Source organism: Emiliania huxleyi (genome assembly GCF_000372725.1).
Source record: "Emiliania huxleyi CCMP1516 unplaced genomic scaffold EMIHUscaffold_53, whole genome shotgun sequence".
NCBI classification, from domain to species: Eukaryota; Haptophyta; order Isochrysidales; family Noelaerhabdaceae; genus Emiliania; species Emiliania huxleyi.
In genome coordinates this window covers 488,053-507,616 of record NW_005198017.1, presented here as the reverse complement: position 1 = coordinate 507,616, position 19,564 = coordinate 488,053, and the positions used below count along the sequence as shown (strand labels likewise).

Sequence of the window (19,564 nt, the reverse complement as noted above, 5' to 3'; positions counted from 1 at the left end):
CCCCGGCAAAAATAAGTTTTTCCCTGTTTTAAAAGGGGGGGGGGGTTTTGCCCCCCCCAGCAGCAGAGCGCACTGGACCCAGTTTTCCGGCTTTTTTGCCCCCCCCCCCCCCCCTCCCTCCCTCGGCTCGTATTTGAGCGGTACGCTCGAGGCGGTTGTCGGTTCACCGCGCCTTCGAGCCCAATACACCTTCGTCGTGTCGAGTGCTGGCGTTTTACTAACACTTGTGACCATGTGAGTCTATCTTGTAATACCACATGTGCGCCTATACATCAGTGTAGTCTCATCATCGAGTGATTGCTGGCCTGTGGCGTATGACCTCGCGCGGATATCACCAATGACGAGCATGCGAAGATAGGGAACAATATCTTGTACAGCCCGCTGTGATCCCCGCTGTGCCACGGCGTATGATGGGCTGCGAGAGCCGTATCTTCCCCCCTTGAAGCAGAGGCGCCGCGAGGCACGAGAGGCGTAGAAGAGAGGCTGGCGTGCCCCGCACCTCCCGGTTGGCAGTAGGAGGGCCCGCCGGTGAGACCACTGATTTTGATGCCGACCATAAATTCTCGCCATTGGAACGCATGCAACTTACAGCTGCTGTCTGTACAGATGCCAGGACCCCCCACACAGGCAGAGCGCTCCTGCTGGGGGGGGGTCCGGACCCCCCCAGCAGCAGAGCGCTGCTGCTGGGGGGGGGTCTCGACCCCCCCAGCTGCTGCTGGGGGGGGTCTCGACCCCCCCAGCAGCAGAGCGCTGCTGCTGGGGGGGGGGTCGGCCATGAGCTTAGTTGTGCAGGGGGGGTACCGAGCAGTGTGCGGCCGCTCCAACCCGCTCACCACCTCGGGCAAGATCCTCACTCAAGGCGGCGTGCTCGCCTCCACCTACCCCGCCCGGAGCGAGGGGGCTGAGGGAGGGTGTAGAGGATGTAGAGTGTAGAGCGCTGTAGAGCTGTAGAGATGTAGCGCGCTCTGGAGCGCTGTAGAGCTGTAGAGCTCTACATCCGCCGCGTGACGATGCGCCTGCGTTGTAGAGCGATGTAGAGCGCGATTTTGCTGTAGAGTTTGTTGTAGAGGCTCTACAGCCAAACCGCCGGGAAGGCAGTGACTCAAAGAGGTCGAGTCGCACTAATGGGGTGTCTCCGAGCTTACTGGAGCTCTGATGGACGGCCCTGACTATCACTGACACACAGAGAGGCCCTCTGACGGCACACAACACCCTATAACTGCGTCATGACCAGCCTGCCATGCGTCGCCGGTGCCGCATTCATCGCAGTGCTTCTTTAGCAGGCGGTGGACTGTCGGCTGCGAGGACGGTCGCATTTGCGCGAGGCGAGGCGAGCATTCAGACGCGTTGCATGCGCCATGACTCGCGCCAGCGCGTGCGGGAGCTCCTGGCTGAGCGTTGAGTCCAGGCGAGTTGTGCTGGCCACGATCGCTACGCCGAGCCGAGCTGACGCGCCGAGGCGCCGGCCAGTCGCAGCCGTGAGGCATGCCACAGCAGCAGAGGCACCTGCTACCCATTGGGCGGGCAGACAGAAGGCCAGGGCAGCACTGGCAAGTGCAACGCGCCTCATGTCGGAGAGCGGCCGTGCCTCGTTCGCCGCTTATGATGTAGAGTTTGTTGTAGAGATTCCACGTTGTACGTACTTTTAGCTTACTGGGAGAAAAGAGAGAGGGGGTTGTAGAGCGCCTCTACATCGCTCTACAAAGCACGCAGTTCGTCACGCGGCGGATGTAGAGCTCTACAGCTCTACAGCGTGCGCTCCACATCTCTACAGCTCTACAGCGCCCTACACTCTACATCCTCTACACCCTCCCTCAGCGAGGGGGTCGCCGAGTACATCATGCTCTCCTCCTACCTCGTACCGCTCCCGCTCTCGCTCTCCAATCTCTGCTCTCGTACCTCTTCCCGGAGACCGCGCAGGCGCGCGCCTCGCCTCGCCTGTGTTAGCACCTCCTCTGCCCTCCTCACCCCGAGCCTGAAAGAGTATGGGGCCCTCACACCGACAGGCGTACTACGACGCGCTCATTGAGCCACTCGTCACCAAGGCCCACCCGAAGCACCTAAAGGCGGCCCTCCCCGCCCCGCTCCTCCCGGCCGCCTTCCTTGTGGGGGCGACCTCGCCGTCTCCGCCGGTTTCGCCGCCTTTGCGCTGGTCTCGCCGTTGGGCGTGGCGGCTATCGCGGTCCTCCTCGCCGCCAAGATGCGCAAGGCGCGCAAGTGAAGATTAAGGCCAGCTCCACGTCGCCGTGCAACCGCCCTGGCCGGTTGTCTGAATCCTGTGTACTACCATCGAGCTTCCTTTGCATGTCGAGGGCTGCGCCCATGAATCCGCATCCGGCCGGCGCCAGATCACATGATCCGGACTCGTCAGCGAGCTCCATTTGTGTGGGGAGGGCGACCGCTGCGGTAACGCTAACGGGCAAGACACGTCTCTCGCCGATTCTCGCAGCGTCGCCGGTCTTCTCACTCTCGTCGTTCTCTCTCCTCCTGCCTGTTTTATCCTCTGTGCTCTGATCTGACTAGTCGCTCTCCTCTGCCTCGTTCTTCGATCGACGACGACGACGCCTGCCGATCCCTTGCTCTCGCGGCCTCTGTCGCCTCTCGGCGAACTCTGTCCAAGCGGCGTTTTACGGCGCCCTTGGTTGGAAAGAAAAGAAAGAAAACGGACTGCCCAAGAGATGGATGGGAGGACGGCACGCCGCCACCACACAGGGATTTTAACGGCGCCATTGGGAAAAAAAGAAAAGAAACGGAGAGGGCACGCAAAATTCTTCTTTCCCAAGTGGAAAATCATGAGCATATTCGTCCTCTCGCTTGCGATCCTCCCACCAGCGGTTCCGTCCTTGCTGAGCCGGCTGTCGCCGCTGAGCCGCCGCGCGGTGCTTGCGACGGGCGTCGGCGGCGCTGCAGGGATTGCTGCTGGCCTACCAGCTCCAGCACTCGCCGACAGCTCCGCCGTCTACCGGCCAGCGCCTGGCTCGCTCGCGGGCACGACTGTGCTGATCACTGGCGCCAACACCGGCCTGGGCCTGGAGAGCGCCAAGCACGGCGGCCGCCGCCTCGACGGCAGTCTCGGCGACACCCAAAGACGTGGGAGGACGCCTCGGCTTGTAGGCGGCTGGCGGCTGGCGGCGCAAACGTCGTGGTGACCGCCCGCACGCAGGCGAAGGCGGAGGACGCGGCACGCAAGGTGAGCGCGGAGGCGAGCGAAGCACAGCGCGTGACCGCTGTCAGCTTGGACTTGGCCGACCTCCGCTCGGTGCGGCGACCCAAGACACTTCCGAGAGCACCTCCGAGAGCACCTCCGAGACAGACGCCTCCGAGACACTTCCGAGAGCACCTCCGAGACACTTTCGAGACGCCTCCGAGACACTTCCGAGAGCACCTCCGAGACACTTCCGAGACGCCTCCGAGACACTTCCGAGAGCACCTCCGAGACACTTTCGAGACGCCTCCGAGACACTTCCGAGAGCACCTCCGAGACACTTTCGAGACGCCTCCGAGACACTTCCGAGAGCACCTCCGAGACACCTCCGAGACGCCTCCAAAGCACCTCCGAGACACTTCCGAGACGCGTGCGGCCTCTCCCCTGCGACGACCCGGCCGAGCCAGCACACGTCCTGGACATGTCCGTAGGTGCGGACTTTGCCAACGCGGCTCGATGCGGCGCTCGGTGCTAAGGAGGCGGCGATCGACGTGCTGCTGAACAATGCTGGCGTGATGGCGATCCCGCAGCACCTCGTCACCGCGGATGGGTTCGAAAAGACGGTGGGGATCAACCACCTCGGCCACTTTGCGCTTGTCGCCGCGCTGATGCCCGCTCTCAAGCCTAGATGCCGAAGCCGTAGTCTTGTCTGTGTGTGTGTGGGGGGGGGGGGGGGGCACCGCTGCCCCTCTGACTCTTGCACGCTTGGTGCTGCCTCTCCCTGAGAACGCACACAACGCGCTCGTGTGCAACGCCCTGTGTGCTCTGCGTGTGTGCGTGTGCCCCGTCGCCCGTGCTAGGGACGTGTGACACGCTGACTGTCTGACTGTCTCCCCATATCTCCCTCTGTCTCCCCAGATCCTCTCGTGCCAGGGGCCGGTGTCACACGGACTGGCTGACAAACTCTCCGTCTCTGCCCCTCCAGAGCACCGAATCCAGTGTGGGTTCAGTCCCGTGGGTGGTGTGGTAGGCTCTCAAGCGCTCCGCCGCCGGCTTCCGGATCATCACCGTGTCGTCCGACGCACATCGGCTCGCGACGTCCGAATCGATCAAGGCGCCGTGCGCGCCGACGCGCGGTACCCTACCAACCCGGTGCCCAAATCCAACGAAATCCAACAGGCGGCCCTCGACGCGAACTTGGACCCGGAGTACGCGGCGGCTGGGTGGGGCAACTACGGGCTCTCGAAGGCTGCCAACGTCCTCTTCACAGTCGAGATGCAGGCGAGACGCAGCCGAGACGCAGCCGAGAGGCAGCCGAGGTGCAGCCGAGATGCAGCCGAGGTGCAGCCGAGGTGCAGCCGAGGTGCAGCCGAGAGGCATATTAGCGGCGTGGCCAAAGACGCGCCCCCTCCCCTCCCCCCCCCGCCACACCGCTCCAGAGCCGTATCGAGGCGGCGGGCCTCAAGGGCTCCGCAGTCAGCCTGCACCCTGGGGTCGTGCAGACAGACCTGGGGCGCTTCATCATGGGCGGCGTGGGCGCGGAGGACGTGCGCCTGTCGGAGACGGCGGCGGCGCCGACCGGCGTCGGCAAGCTTCTCAAAGAGACGCTGCTTGACAAGGCATCGGCGACATCTCGGCGACATCTCGGCGACATCTCGGCTATCACTCGGGCATATCTCGGCTATGTCTCGAGACGCTGCTCGTCTCGGCGTCGCGCCGCCCCCTCCTCCTCCCGTCCCCTCCTCCCCTTGCCTCTCCTCGCCTCCCTCGCCCGCGCCCCCCTCTTTTTCTAGAGGCCTCCCTCTCCGCCCATTCTTCCTAACTCTTGTCTCTCTCCCCTCCCCCCCTCACTCGCCCTCAAGTTCCCCCCCCCCCCCCCCCTCCCCCTCCCCCAAAGGTGGTGATCCCCGTCGAGGTGGGCGCAAACACACAGGTGCTGCAGAGACATAGAGAGGCACAGAAGACACGCCCAAACCGTAGCCGCCTGCCGACAACGCTCCGCCACCGCCTGTCTTATGGCCTCCGGACGCGCAGCTCTAGGATTTGACCCGGCAGCCGCGCGCCCCCACGCACGCCGCGGAGCGCGCATGCCCCTCACGCTCGCAGTGTCTCGCGTGCAGGTCTTCCTCGCCGCGGCGGCAGACGCGGGCGGCGACCGCGCGCGCCGCCCAAAGACACTCTACTTTGACAAGATGAAGGCGGTGAAGCCCAACGACGCTGCCGCCGACCCCGCCCTCGCAAAGAGGCTATGGGAGATCAGCGAGACGCTTACAGGTGCAACGGTTGATTTGTAGACACAGTCACGCTCAGGCAGGGAGCCACATCGCACATGCACTCCAGCTGCAGCTCTGTTGGAGCTCGCGTGTTTTTCGTCTATTTCTTCTATGTTATAAATAGGGGGCCCACAGCGCCCCAAAATCCACCAGTGTGGGATTTCGCGCTCAATCGCTTGACTCTGAAAAGCTCGCTATGTACCTTTCTGAGCGCTGTGGTCGCCGCAGACTGGCTCCGACTTGACGGGCGCATGGAGACGTGATGCCTGCATGCGCCCGTCAAGTCGAAATCGACATGCAGCTCGATGGTTTGCCCGAAAAGGTACATAGCGGCGTTTTGGGCGACAACAGCGCTGCGACCGCGAAGTGGCGGTGGACATGCTCCCATGTTGCCGACGCGGCGCCGGAGTGGCCGGCGCTGCTCGCCGCGACCACGACGGCTACTCCGCTGCTCCGGGCCGACCCGTCCTACCCGACGGTGGCACTCTTCCACGTCTCGCTCACGCTGAGAAAAATTCTGAAACGGCGTGCAGCATAGTCGCCGACGAGTCGGTCCGCGTGCCTCCCCGTGTCGCGCATCGTTCTCACCCATCCATAAACTCACTTTGGCCTCACTCTTTCGATGCCTCAATCCTGAATCCTCAGATTTTAGATTAGGACGCTGTGGGCCCTCTATTATAAATCGATCTCTCTAAGGTACATAATTCTAATATACTATACGGCTCTTTAAGCACCAGTTTTCGAACTCTCTGCCAGAGTTTCGTGCTGGCGCACACCGCAATCTCTCAAGGTCGCTCATACACGGTGATTACACGGCGATGCCGCAGGGGAAGTCCAAGTCGTGGAACGTCGAACGAAGAAGGGTCGCGATGAAATAAATGCTTCGATAGGTAGGTAAAAGTGCGTGTGCGACAGGGACACAGCCATTTCTCTCTCATTGCCACTCTGTACTCAGTAATACCTCCCCCACCGTGGCTGGCGGCCAGCCCCTGGCGGCTCGAAACACGGCACCGGTGCCACTCGGGGGTCGAGCGCCGGAGCGTATCGTATGGGTATGCGCGCGAGGATATCGAACACACGTCTCGCGGTGCGCGCATGAGCGCTATAACCTCCCCTCTCCGTCGCCGAGCATGCGCTGCGCCATGCCGATGGCGACGGCGGCCTGCTCGTACGCCATCGTCAGCTCAGCGGCACCCGCGTCGCCGCTCGCCGCCGGCTCCACGGCGCGCAGCAAGTCGTTCGCCGCGGCAATCACAAAGCGCAGGCTCGTCACCGGCATGCGGACCTGTTCACAGCTGAGGTGTGAAGAGACGCCGTTCACAGACACCGCTCGTCACCGGAAAAGCATGCGGACCGCCATGCGCATGCGCGGCGCCGCGTCGAGGGCCCCCGCGCCGTCGCCGTGCTCGCACGAGGCAGCCCAAGCAGCTGGCCCCCTGCAGCAAGGTTCCAGAAACAGTCTAGGAAAGGTCGAGGAACGGTCTAGGAACGGTCTAGGAACGGTCTAGGAACGGTCTAGGAACGGTCTAGGAACGGCCTGCACGCGGCCAGTTCGCGCGCTGGACTACACGCCGGGCTGCTCGCGAGGCCGCAGTCCGGAGAGGGTGCCGCTCCCGTGCTCCGCCGCCTCGCCGCCTCCGCCGCGAGCGGCTCGGGGCCGGCGGCGGGGCTGGCGCGCTCGTTGGACGAGAGGGACGACAAGCGCGCCAGGCTCGGCACGCGCGACGCGCGCGGCAGGCAGCGCTGCAGCACGTACGCGAGGCACACCTTGACCTCGCGAAGGGCGAGCGGCACGAGCACGGACACCTGCAGCGAGCTCACGCGGGGCTCGCGAAACGAGGGGCGCGCGCGTCTCCAGAGTCTCTCCAGAGTGTCTCCGGAGTGTGTCCAGCGTGTGTCCAGCGCGGCTCCCGAGTGGCTCCCGAGTGGCTCCCGATTGGCTCCGGTCCGGTGCCCGGCTCGGCGCGCGCCGTCGTCGGCGCGTACGACGGCGCGTAGATCGTCGACGCCGTGCGCAGCCGGAGCGCGATGTGCGCGAGGCGCGGCGCACCGACCAGCTCGGCGAGGGTGTGCAACACGTACGCCTCTCCCGCGATGGCGAGCATGTTGGACAGCCGCGCCGCGTCCTGCGTCGCCTTTGCCCACAGCGGGAGCAGCAGCAGGAACGACTCGCGCAACTCCTGCAGCGTCGCCGCGTGGTCGCCGACGTTCCGCAACCCCTTTTGGTCGTCAAGCGCCGGAAGCTGCGAGAGGACCTGGTCGCCGCCGTCGTGCGCCACGTCCTCGCGGATCATCAGCGAGAAGAAGGACTGCAGCCCGCTCTTGGCCTGCTGCCACGCGGCCCACGACGTGAGCCGCTTCTTCTCCGACGCGTGTGACTCGACGCGCAAGTGCTCGATGGCGGCGGCGACGGCGTTGACGTGGCCGAGCAGCGCGCCGGCGCCCGTGTCGCAGGACGAGCGCGCGGCGTGCTGCAGCCGGCACGCGGCGATGGCGAGCAGGTCGAAGTGGTGGCCGTGCGAGAGGGCGAGCTGTTTGAGGTGCAGCGCCTACTCTCGGGTGTCAAGGGTGATCTCGGGCCATCTCAGGTCATCTCCGCGTGCAGGCTGCTCGAGGTGCAGCGCCTCCTCCTCGATCGCCGCCAGGTCGCTGCAGCCGCACGCGGAGATGATGTCGGCGATGCAGAGCTCGATCTTCTTGTGGATGAGCCGCGCCACGTGCACCGTCGCCGGCTGCAGCGTCCGCATCGCAAAGGTGCGCGAGATCCACTCGTCCACCGCTCCGCACTCGCTTCGCAGCTCCTGCAGCAGCCGGCGCAGCGAGCCCGTGTGCCCAATCGACGACGCCTCTTGCAGGCCCTGCGCCGAGCGGCCGAGCTTGACCGCGCCGATGTAGAGAGCCATCGTCTTGAGGGTGTGCGCCTAAGGTCAGGTCAGGTAAGCTTCTCCACGCACACACATACACACACAAGGTGGTGGGGCAAGGGGGGGGGCGACCCTCGCGACTCCACGTCGAGACGAGAGGGCCCCACGGCATTTGAAGCGCAAGGCCCGGTGCGCGTGAGCGATGTTGTGTGTGTGTGTGTGTGTGTGTGTGTGTGTGTGTGTGTGTGTGTGTGCGTGTGCGTGTGTGTGTGCCTTGGTCTGCAGCATGCCCATGTTGTAGTCGGCGATCGCCTCCTCGATGTCGGAGAGCAGCGAGCGCATGCGCGGGATGAGCTTGTTGTCGATCGCCGAGGCGAGCTCCGGCTCCGAGACGCCGTCCAGCAGATTGCTCGCCTCAGACACCTTTGGCACAGATCACGGCTCACACGACAGCTCACGAGGTGGCGCTGTATGTGTCCAGCAGTCCGGACCCAGTGATTCGGCGGCGACACAATGCCTCGTGTCGGCTCCCGAGCCAATCGTGCGCAGCGTGTGTGTGCGTGTGGGCCCGTCCTCCGTGCTAGGAGGTGTGTCAGACGGACTGACCGACTGCACACCTTCGGCAGCTCGACCGAGACGTCGCTGCGCAGCGCCGCCATCGCCGTCAGCGCCGCCTCCTCGACCGCCGCCGCCTCCACGCGCCGGCCGGTGCGGGGCTCGTCCCGCACAGCGCGAAGGATGTGGCGGAGGTGGCGCGCGTTTGCAATCAGCAGGTCGGCTCCGATGGCGGCAGAGAGGGAAGCTGTGTGGTACAACTCGGCGGCGCGCGCCAGGCTGCGCAGCCTCTCCTGGTTGTGCGGCTCCGCCGCCACAAGCCTCGCCTCGTCGAGCGTCTGCCTCTTGGCTGAGAGAAGCATCGATACCACCTGCTCCAGCTCCCCCGTCCGCGTCGAGCCGCCCTCCACGCCGCCCGCCGCCGCCAGCCTCGACGGGGCCGCGTGCGCGCCGCCGCTCCCGCCCGGAGAGGCCCTGCCCGACCACTCCTCGGGCCGGGCTGGCGGCTTTGCGCCGACCGCTGCTTCCCTCCAGCTGGCGGCGGCCCCGCCCGCGCCCGCCCCTGCCTCCTTGTGCAGCAGCTCGTGCCGCTCGACGGCCTTGAAGGCGTCGCAGACCTCCCGGACGAGGGAGCGGCAGCTCGCGCCCGCGTCGGCCCCGGCCTTGCCCTCCTCGGCCCGCTTCTCGAGCTCGGAGGCGGCGCTCGAGAGGCGGCAAGCGCCTAGAAAAGGACTCGGCGCGAGTCGAAGGAAGTAGAGGTGTGCTGCGCGCGCTCGAGCGGCGGCAGGCGCCTGCGGGGACATGTCTCGGACATGTCGTGGACGTGTCCTGGACGTGTGCAGCCGCGAGACGTGTTATCCGCGCCGACGTACGCGGCGCTGCCGCGCAGGGTGTGCGCCACCGTCGACAGCCGCTTCATGTCGATGTCGGCCGAGGCGGTGATATTGGCGAGGCCGTCAGCGACGGGCCGCGTCACCTAGAGCGCGCGGTGAGGTCGACGCGTCCAGCCCGGACGCGCCGTAGGTGTGCCTCCGGAGGCACTCGGTCGCCTCGACGAATTGGGTGAGCAGCGTGCGGAAGAGCTCCTCGTCGCCCCCCAGCTGCGACACGGCCAGCGGTACGTCGAGCGTCGGCAGCCCGTTCGCGGAGGAGGAGGAGGGGGGCGCCGCGGCGTCGGAAGGCCCGCCGCGTGGCTGCGAGGAGGACGGCACGGCGCGCGCAGGGGCCACACTCGACTCCACCCGCCTCGCACCGCCCGCGGCGTCGCTGCCGGAGACGGAGGGCGTGCCCCCGTCGTGGAGCAGATGCTTTGCAATGACTCTGCTCAGCGTGGCCTGTTCACGGCTCGACGTGTGAAGAGGCGCGGCTCAGAGCAGCCTCCTTTGCGAGAGCTGTGCCGAGCGGAGCCTTGGACATGGGCTTGGTGATGTAGTCGGTCATGCCGTGCTCGAGGCACTTGTCGCGATCGCCCGCCATGGCGTAGGCGGTGAGCGCGATGATGGGGACGGGCGCCAGCTTGAGCCGCTTCTCCGCCTTGCGGATGTACTTGCTCGCCTCGTACCCGTCCATGATGGGCATGTTGCAGTCCATAAAGATGACGTCGTACAGCAGCCGGTTGCGCGGCGGCGAGAGCGCGCGCGTCTTTTGGGCGGGGACGGCGTTGCCTATGGGGCGGGTCCATGGCACCGTCGGCGTGCCTGTGCTGCTCTGCGGGGGCGGCGTTGCCCTGCCTCGGGTGCTCTCGGGTGCTCTCGGGTGCTCTCGGGTGCTCTCGGGTGCTCTCGGGCTCCCTTCTGGATGGCGGAACGGGCTGCCGTTCGCGTCGAAGAGCATCTCGAGGCACTCGGAGCCGTTCCACGCCATCGTCACGTTGTGCCCGAGCTGCTGCAGCATCGTCGTGACCACCTCCATGTTGAACTCGTTGTCCTCGACCACGAGCACGTCCGCCGCGTTGGCCGGCATGCACGCCTGTGCGAAGGTTCCGAGAAGGGTCCGGGAGGGGCCGAGGGAGGGGTCCGAGGAGGCCCTCCGCCGCGTCGGGCGGGAAGCAGGCCTCCGTCTCATCGGCGGCGGAGAAGGAGAAGTCCTCGCACACCTGCCGAGCGGTTGTGGGGAGGGGCATACCGTCAAACGCAGCACACACGCGGGTGCGACACCGTCCGTCCGTCCGTCCGCGCGTGCGTGCGTGCGTGCGTGCGTGCGTGCGTGCGAGAGGGTGAAGGGAGGTGGGCTCCGGAGGGCGGGCCTGCTCCGCCTCCTCGACCACCTCGTCCGTGTTGTCCACTTTCTCGAGCTTGAGAGTGAAGGTGAAGGTGGAGCCCTCTCCGTACTTTGACGAGACGGAGATGTTGCCGCCCATCAGCTCGACGAGCTGTGGCGCACAGGGGCGGTGGAGGAGCGGCAGGCAGCAGAGTTGAGCGAGGGAATCGTGGCAGACGTGTGCGTGCGCACTGCTGCCAAGGAGTGGGCGGGTGTCGCGTCGTGGGTTTCTACGGGGCGCGTCTGCCGTGCTTCTACTCTCTCAGCTCCCGGGGGAGGCGCGCGCGCCTGCTTGCAGATGGCGAGCCCGAGTCCGACGCCGAGCGGGTTGCGCACGCGGTTGTCCTGGATCTTGGTGAACATGCCGAACAGCTTGACCTGTGCCGCCTCCTCGATGCCAATGCCTATGCACAGGCCTCTCGGCTCTGAGGAGGCGGCGCGTCCACTGCTGGCCTGCGCCGCCTCGCGATCCCGGCGCGCCGGTGTCGGCGACCGAGATGGAGATGAAGTGGTACCCGGCCATCTCCGCGTCGTCCGCCTCCTCGACGAGCTTGTCGACAGAGAGAGTGATGCCGCCCTTGATGGTGAACTTGACCGCGTTGTACAGGAGGTTGAGCAGCACCTGCCGCAGCCTCTGCTGGTCGCCGCGCACGTAGATCGGAAAGTCGGGGCAGAGCGACATGTTGAGCGCGAGGCCCTTGCTGCGCGCCTGCGGGTTGACGATGTCGAGCGCGCCCGCAAGGATGCGCCCCACCTGCGGAGACCCGAAAGATCCGAGATGACCCGAGATGACCCGAGATGACCCGAGAGGACCCGAGAGGACCCGAGAGGACCCGAGAGGACCCGAGAGGACCCGAGAGGACCCGAGAGGACCCGAGAGGACCCGAGATTACGCCGGCGAGGATGCGCACCTTGAACGGCTTGTTCTCGAGCTCGATTTTGCCCGCCTCAATCTTGGAGACGTCGAGGATGTCGTTGACCAGGTTCAGCAGGTGCTCCGCAGACATGACGGCGTTGCTCACGTTCTGACGCGCCAGCTCGGGCAGCTGGTGGCCCATGGCGAGCTGCAGCATGCCGAGCACGCCGTTGAGCGGCGTCCGCATCTCGTGCGACATGGCGGCGAGGAAGTTCCCCTTTGCGTCGTTGGATGCGCGCATCTTGGCCGCGTCGAGCTGCGCGCGCTCGATATACTTTCGCTCGGTGCTGCGGACGCGGCGCGGACGCGTTCAGCAGCCGTGTGATGCAAAGCGTGTGGCAAAGCGTGTGCAAAGCGTGTGCGAGGCGTGGCGTGTGCTTGGCGGGTGCTCGGCGTGTGCTCGGCGTGTGCTCTCGGCGTGTGCTGGGCGGCGCGCGCGGAGGGGGGGGGGGGCGGAGCAGAAGGTGTCTCGGAAGTGCTACCGCGCACATGTTTTGGCCGACGCCGACGACGCCAACGATCTCGCCCGCCACGTTGCGGCGCGACGCCGCGTTGAGCAGCAGCTCGACCCGGCCTCCGTCCTTCGCGATGACCGAAAACTCAAAGTTCTGGCAGTCTGTGCCGAGCAGCGCCTCGCCGAACACCTCCGCGACCGACGCAGAGTTCGCCTGCGGAGGCGAGGGCGATGGGCGGTGGGGGCGGTGGCGGCGAGGGCAGCAGTAGCGAGGGCGGCGGCGGCGAGGGTGGTCTCTGGTGATCTCTTGTGTCTCGGGTGATCTCGGGTGATCTCGGTGATCTCTCTTGTGTGTGTGTGTCTCGGGTGATCTCGGCTGATCTCGCCTCGTCGACGAAGCGGCACTCCTCGAGCCTGAGGCCGAGGACCTCCTGCTTGCTGTAGCCGGTGATGGTCGAGAGGTTCGAGTTCCACTCGGAGACGCGCCCGGCCTGGTCGACGCCCAGGATGGGCGCGTTCGCAGAGTCGATCAGCCGCTGCAGGTCAGACGCCAGCCGGATGACCTCCTCCTCGGCGTCCTTTCTCTCGGTGATATCCTGGCCGACACCGATGACGCCGATCGGGTGGCCGTTGGCGTCGACGCGCGTCGTCGCGTTGAGCAGCACCTCGACCTTCTTGCCGGACTGGGAGAAGAGCGGGAACTCAAAGTTGTCCGTCCCCTTCCCCTCGAGCGCGTTGTCGAGCACCTGCTTGACCGAGTCGCGAAACTCCGGCGTGATGAAGTCCTCGGCGAGCACTCGGCCCAGCACGTCGGCCTTCTCGAAGCCGGTGATCTCGACCGCCTTGCGGTTCCACTCGTTCACCCGCCCCGTCTGGTCGACGCCGAAGATGGGCGCGTTGGCGTAGTCAATGAGCCGCGTGAGGTCGTTGGCGATCCGCGTCAGCTCCGCCTTTTCGCGGTTGAGCTCGGTGATGTCCTGGCCGACGCCGACCACGCCGACGACAACCTCGTCTGTGCCCCGCCGAGTGGCCGCGTTCAGCAGAATGTCGACGCGCTCGTTCGACTTGGTGAAGAGCGGGAACTCGAAGTTGGCCGTCTCCTCGCCCTGCAGCGCCTTGTGCAGCACCTCGCCGACCGAGTCCTGGTACTCGGGCGTGATGAAGCGGCGGACGAGGTCCTTGCCCATCACCTCCTCGCGCGAGAAGCCCGTGATGGCCGCCGCCTTCCGGTTCCACTCGTTCACGGTGCCGTTGGTGTCGATGCCGAAGATGGGCGCGTTGGCGGCCTCAATGACGAGCTGCAGGTCGTTGGCTAGGCGCGAGAGCTCGTCCTGCGAGTCGTTGATGGCGGTGATGTCCTGGCCGACGCCGACCACGCCGACGATGGTGCCGGCCGCGTCCACGCGCGTCGTCGCGTTCAGCAGCACCTCGACGCGGTCGCCGTGCTTGGTGAAGAGCGGCACCTGGTAGTTGTCGGTCTGCTGGCCGTGGAGCGCATCGTCGAGGACCTGGCGCACCGACTCGCGGAACTCGTCGCTGATGTACTCATCGACGAGGTTCTTGCCAAACACATCGTCCTTCGAGAAGCCCGTGATCGCCGCCATCTTCCGGTTCCACTCGTTCACCCGACCCTCAGCATTGATGCCGAAGATGGGCGCGTTGGCCGTCTCGATGAGCAGCTGCAGGTCGTTGGCGACGCGCGTGAGCTCCGCCTGGCCGCGCTTGAGCTCGGTGATGTCCTGGCCAACGCCGACCACGCCGAAGACCTTACCGGTGGTGTCCCGGCGGGTGGTGGCGTTGAGCAGGATCTCGACACGCTCCCCGCTCTTGGTCACGAACGGGAACTCGAAGTTGTCCGTCTCGCTCCCCTCTAGTGCCTTGTGCAACACGCCGTTGACTGCCGTCTTGTACTCGTCGATGATGAAGTCGCGGACGAGGTAGCAGCCAACCACCTCATCCTTCGCGTAGCCGGTGATCTCCGCCGCTTTGTTGTTCCACTCGTTGACACAGCCAAACGCGTCGATGCCGATGATGGGCGCGTTCGCGCTGTCGATCAACAGCCGCAAGTCGGCGGCGAGCATGCTCACGCGCGTCTCGGCGTTCTTGCGCGCAGAAATGTCCTGACCGACGCCGACCACGCCGACGATGGCGCCTGTCGCGCTGCGCCGCGTGGTCGCGTTCAGAAGCACCTCAACGCGCTCCCCATCCTTCGTGTAGAGCGGGAACTCGAAGTTGGCCGTCTCCTCGCCCTGCAGCGCCTTGTGCAGCACCTCGCCGACCGAGTCCTGAAACTCGGGCGTGATGAAGCGGCTGACGAGGTCCTTGCCCATCACCTCCTCGCGCGAGAAGCCCGTGATGGCCGCCGCCTTCCGGTTCCACTCGTTCACGAAGCCGTTGGTGTCGATGCCGAAGATGGGCGCGTTGGCCGTGTCGATGAGCAGCCGCAGGTCGTTGGCGACGCGCGTGAGCTCCGCCTGTGACTGGTTGATGGCGGTGATGTCCTGGCCGACGCCGACCACGCCGACGATGGTGCCGGCCGCGTCCACGCGCGTCGTCGCGTTCAGCAGCACCTCGACGCGGTCGCCGTGCTTGGTGAAGAGCGGCACCTGGTAGTTGTCGGTCTGCTGGCCGTGGAGCGCATCGTCGAGGACCTGGCGCACCGACTCGCGGAACTCGTCGCTGATGTACTCATCGACGAGGTCCTTGCCAAACACATCGTCCTTCGAGAAGCCCGTGATCGCCGCCATCTTCCGGTTCCACTCGTTCACCCGACCCTCAGCATTGATGCCGAAGATGGGCGCGTTGGCCGTCTCGATGAGCAGCTGCAGGTCGTTGGCGACGCGCGTGAGCTCCGCCTGGCCGCGCTTGAGCTCGGTGATGTCCTGACCAACGCCGACCATGCCGACGATCTTGCCCTCTCGGTCCGTCCGCTTGGTGGCGTTGAGCAGGATCTCGACGCGCTCCCCGCTCTTGGTCACGAACGGGAACTCGAAGTTGGCCGTCTCCTCGCCCTGCAGCGCCTTGTGCAGCACCTCGCCGACCGAGTCCTGGTACTCGGGCGTGATGAAGTCACGGACGAGGTAGCGGCCCTCGACCTCCACCTTCGAATAGCCGGTCAGGTCGGCCGCCTTGTTGTTCCACTCGTTCACGCGACCGTTCGCGTCCGTACCGATGATGGGCGCGTTGGCAGTGTCGATGAGCAGCCGCAGGTCGTTGGCGACGCGCGTGAGCTCCGCCTGTGACTGGTTGATGGCGGTGATGTCCTGGCCGACGCCGACCACGCCGACGATGGTGCCGGCCGCATCCACGCGCGTCGTCGCGTTCAGCAGCACCTCGACGCGGTCGCCATCCTTGGTGAAGAGCGGCAGCTGGTAGTTGTCGGTCTGCTGGCCGTGGAGCGCATCGTCGAGGACCTGGCGCACCGACTCGCGGAACTCGTCGCTGATGTACTCATCGACGAGGTCCTTGTCAAACACCTCGTCCTTCGAGAAGCCCGTGATCGCCGCCATCTTCCGGTTCCACTCGTTCACCCGACCGTGGGCACCAATGCCGAAGATGGGCGCGTTGGCCGTCTCGATGAGCAGCTGCAGGTCGTTGGCGACGCGCGTGAGCTCCGCCTGGCCGCGCTTGAGCTCGGTGATGTCCTGGCCAACGCCGACCACGCCGACGATGGCGCCTGTCGCGCTGCGCCGCGTGGTCGCGTTCAGAAGCACCTCAACGCGCTCCCCATCCTTCGTGTAGAGCGGGAACTCGAAGTTGGCCGTCTCCTCGCCCTGCAGCGCCTTGTGCAGCACCTCGCCGACCGAGTCCTGGTACTCGGGCGTGATGAAGGTTCGCACGAGGTCCTTGCCCATCACCTCCTCGCGCGAGAAGCCCGTGATGGCCGCCGCCTTCCGGTTCCACTCGTTCACGAAGCCGTTGGTGTCGATGCCGAAGATGGGCGCGTTGGCCGTGTCGATGAGTAGCCGCAGGTCGTTGGCGACGCGCGTGAGCTCCGCCTGTGACTGGTTGATGGCGGTGATGTCCTGGCCGACGCCGACCACGCCGACGATGGTGCCGGCCGCGTCCACGCGCGTCGTCGCGTTCAGCAGCACCTCGACGCGGTCGCCATCCTTGGTGAAGAGCGGCAGCTGGTAGTTGTCGGTCTGCTGGCCGTGGAGCGCGTCGTCGAGGACCTGGCGCACCGACTCGCGGAACTCGTCGCTGATGTACTCATCGACGAGGTCCTTGCCAAACACCTCGTCCTTCGAGAAGCCCGTGATCGCCGCCATCTTCCGGTTCCACTCGTTCACCCGACCCTCAGCATTGATGCCGAAGATGGGCGCGTTGGCCGTCTCGATGAGCAGCTGCAGGTCGTTGGCGACGCGCGTGAGCTCCGCCTGGCCGCGCTTGAGCTCGGTGATGTCCTGGCCAACGCCGACCACGCCGACGATGGCGCCTGTCGCGCTGCGCCGCGTGGTCGCGTTCAGAAGCACCTCAACGCGCTCCCCATCCTTCGTGTAGAGCGGGAACTCGAAGTTGGCCGTCTCCTCGCCCTGCAGCGCCTTGTGCAGCACCTCGCCGACCGAGTCCTGGTACTCGGGCGTGATGAAGCGGCTGACGAGGTCCTTGCCCATCACCTCCTCGCGCGAGAAGCCCGTGATGGCCGCCGCCTTCCGGTTCCACTCGTTCACAAAGCCGCTGGTGTCGATGCCGAAGATGGGCGCGTTGGCCGTGTCGATGAGCAGCTGCAGGTCGTTGGCGACGCGCGTGAGCTCAGCCTTCTCGACAGTCTCGTGCCCGACGCCGACGACGCCGACGATCTTCCCGTTCTCGTCCCGGCGGCTCGAGAGGGAGAGGAGCACCTGCAGGGGCGAGACGACCCATGACTGACGCCGCCACTCTCTCGTCCTGAGGGGCCCGAGAAGCAGAGCGGCGCAGGGCGGAGCAGGCGCGGGGCGGAGCAGGCGCGCGCAGCATCCGCACGAGAGCGCACGCATCTCTCAACGCTGGCGGAGCAGCAGCGCCTGAGGAGCTCCTCAGGCGCTGCTGCACGCCATATCTCGGCTGCCCCTCGGCTGCATCTCGGCTGCATCTCGGCGCAAGGTGCGCTGTGCTGGAGTTTGGGGTTTGAGCCGCGATCGCGTTGGGAGTGGCATTCCGCGACCACCCGCGGCCGCCGGTCCCCGTCGGACCCGCCCGAATGCCCCTCCGTGTGTGCGGCGGAGCGCCGCGGCTGGAGAGGCGCAACGCAAAATGGCATGTGGCCAGGCGGAGGCAGCAGCGGCGGAGGAGGGGTAGCGCGGTGCAACCGCGAGCGCGCGGCGCAACGGCGGCCGGGGCGGCGGCGGCGGCCAGGCGGCGGCGGCCGCGGAGGCGGCGGAGGCGCGGCGCATTCGCGGGCGGTGGCGAAGGCGGCCAAGGCCGAGGGGGCAGCGGCGGAGGGGCGGCGGGCGGAGAGGGGGGCGCCGCAGGCGCCGCCGCCGGAGCGTCTCTATGCGCCGGAGCGTCTCTATGCGCCGGAGCGTCTCTATGCGCGTCAGCCTCTGCGGGGTCGCGGCACGGAGCCATGCCCACGGTGTGGTGGCGCTCGGAGGACGCGAGACCAGCGGTGGCGGGCGGCGAAGCCAGAGCGGCGCGGCGGCGCGGCCAGAGCGGCGCCCGGCACAGTGGAGGCCGGCCTGCGCCAGAGCTTGCGGCTTCGCGCGCGCGCTGCAGAGTGGGGCTGGCTCCTCGGAGGTGTTCGCTCCGCGCGGTCGCACTGCAGTCTGCACCCCGGGGCGGCCGCCCGCCGGTGCATGTCCGCCCGAGCCCGCTCTCTCAGTGCCCGTTGCGCGCGTGTGCGGTGGGTGGGTGAGTTGCGGGCTTTGTTGGCGGCCGTGCAGTCTGCGGCAGGGGGCTGGCTCGTGGCTGAGCGGAGCAGTCCACGGCAGTGCGGTGGCGGCGACTAGCCCGCGGATCGCGGCGGCGCGTCGCGTGGCGCACCGAGATGGACCCAGATTGCGTCGGAAAGATGAGGTCAAACGAGCGAGACGGCTGACCGGCGAGCGTGTCGCGCACGGCCTCGTCGACGAGGGCCTGGCCGTCTGCGGGAGGTGGGGACGCCGGCGAGCAGCGTCAGTCGCGCGGCTCGCCTGCTCGCGGATCGCCGAGGGTGCGTGCCCGCACCCTTGGAGAGGCCTGGCAATTTGTTGAGCGAGAGCCCCTCGACGTTGGCCGAGATCCCGTCAAAAAACTGCTTCATGCTCGAGTTGAAGTCGGTAATGGTGCCCGCGCTGCAGTCGGGGGAGGGACAGTTCCGCGTGAGCCGAGCCGGCCGTGAGGAAACTGCCCAGAGCCTGCAGCGTGCCGGTTCGTGAGTAAGATCGGAAGGTTGATAGCCTCGGCATTGATGTCGAAGCCGGCGGCCTACACGCACAAGCGGGCGGCTGACGGACCCTCTCCCGCAAATCCTAGACAGCGTGGCGTATTCGAGGCCTGCAGCCCACCGATCGGCATTGTGGGCCCACGGCCCACAACCTCGGGACTTCACCGCGAGCGACAATGAGGTTGGGCCGCCCTTATAAAAAGTCGCTCGCCCGGGAATGTACGTAAGAGCTAGATACGTCAACTTCGAGGCGCTCCTCCACTCCGCCTTCAAGGACACCATCTACGAGCGCATGCCGAGCGCGGTCAGGCTGGGCACAAGCCGCGGGCGGCGCGGGCGCGGCGGCCGCGGCCGCGGCGGCGGCGGCGGCGAGGTCAAGTCTCAAGAGCAACAAACAAGAAGGACTGGGCGAGCGTCGCCCGCGGAGCCGCACGCTCCCCCTACGACGGCGGTCCACGCCTCGAGTCCAACGAGCCCTCGCTATACGAGGGGAGCGACGAGGAGCTCTAGGAACGGCCGCCGAGCCCTTCCCGCAGCGCATCCCTAGCAGCGCAGCGGCAGGGCGGCTCGTGCAGCGCGCGCAATCGCGCAAGCAGCGCGCGCGAGCGAGCGAGCGAGCACACACACACACACACACACACACACACACACACACACACACACACACACACACACACACACACACACACACACACACACACACACACACACACACACACACACACACACACACACACACACACACACTCCTA

At 66.4% G+C, this 19,564-nt stretch overlaps 2 protein-coding genes across 2 annotated transcripts; one reads left to right on the top strand and one right to left on the bottom strand.

Moving 5' to 3' along the window:
* Window positions 1-2,783: 2,783 nt before the first annotated feature.
* EMIHUDRAFT_437125 (retinol dehydrogenase) lies at window positions 2,784-5,540 on the top strand. The gene is made up of 8 exons (XM_005765943.1): window positions 2,784-3,043; window positions 3,115-3,259; window positions 3,637-3,819; window positions 4,176-4,259; window positions 4,325-4,426; window positions 4,585-4,764; window positions 5,043-5,078; window positions 5,266-5,540. Exons 1-8 carry the CDS (start codon window positions 2,793-2,795, stop codon window positions 5,437-5,439), a joined length of 1,155 nt encoding a protein of 384 aa, XP_005766000.1. The 5' UTR covers window positions 2,784-2,792; the 3' UTR covers window positions 5,440-5,540.
* A 730-nt stretch (window positions 5,541-6,270) lies between these two features.
* On the bottom strand, window positions 6,271-18,943 carry EMIHUDRAFT_464698 (putative PAS domain sensor hybrid histidine kinase; the record flags this gene model as incomplete). Its single annotated transcript, XM_005765942.1, has 19 exons — window positions 6,271-6,703; window positions 6,773-6,854; window positions 6,956-7,224; window positions 7,473-7,967; window positions 8,142-8,339; window positions 8,415-8,705; window positions 8,900-9,558; window positions 9,814-10,171; window positions 10,344-10,805; window positions 10,891-10,932; window positions 11,083-11,208; window positions 11,289-11,474; window positions 11,590-11,850; window positions 12,008-12,299; window positions 12,502-12,680; window positions 12,895-17,310; window positions 18,431-18,531; window positions 18,614-18,720; window positions 18,864-18,943. The coding sequence occupies 19 exons, from the start codon at window positions 18,941-18,943 to the stop codon at window positions 6,521-6,523; spliced, it is 8,787 nt and encodes a 2,928-aa protein (XP_005765999.1). The 3' UTR covers window positions 6,271-6,520.
* Between the last annotated feature and the right edge of the window lie 621 nt (window positions 18,944-19,564).

What these genes read in the sequence shown, in the direction of transcription:
- EMIHUDRAFT_437125 (XM_005765943.1), top strand. Translation starts at nt 2,793, where the DNA reads ATGAGCATATTCGTCCTCTCGCTTGCGATCCTCCCACCAGCGGTTCCG. An exon ending in ACTTGGCCGACCTCCGCTCG is followed by an intron (nt 3,260 to 3,636) that starts GTGCGGCGACCC and finishes ACATGTCCGTAG; the next exon opens with GTGCGGACTTTGCCAACGCG. An exon ending in AGGTGGGCGCAAACACACAG is followed by an intron (nt 5,079 to 5,265) that starts GTGCTGCAGAGA and finishes TCTCGCGTGCAG; the next exon opens with GTCTTCCTCGCCGCGGCGGC.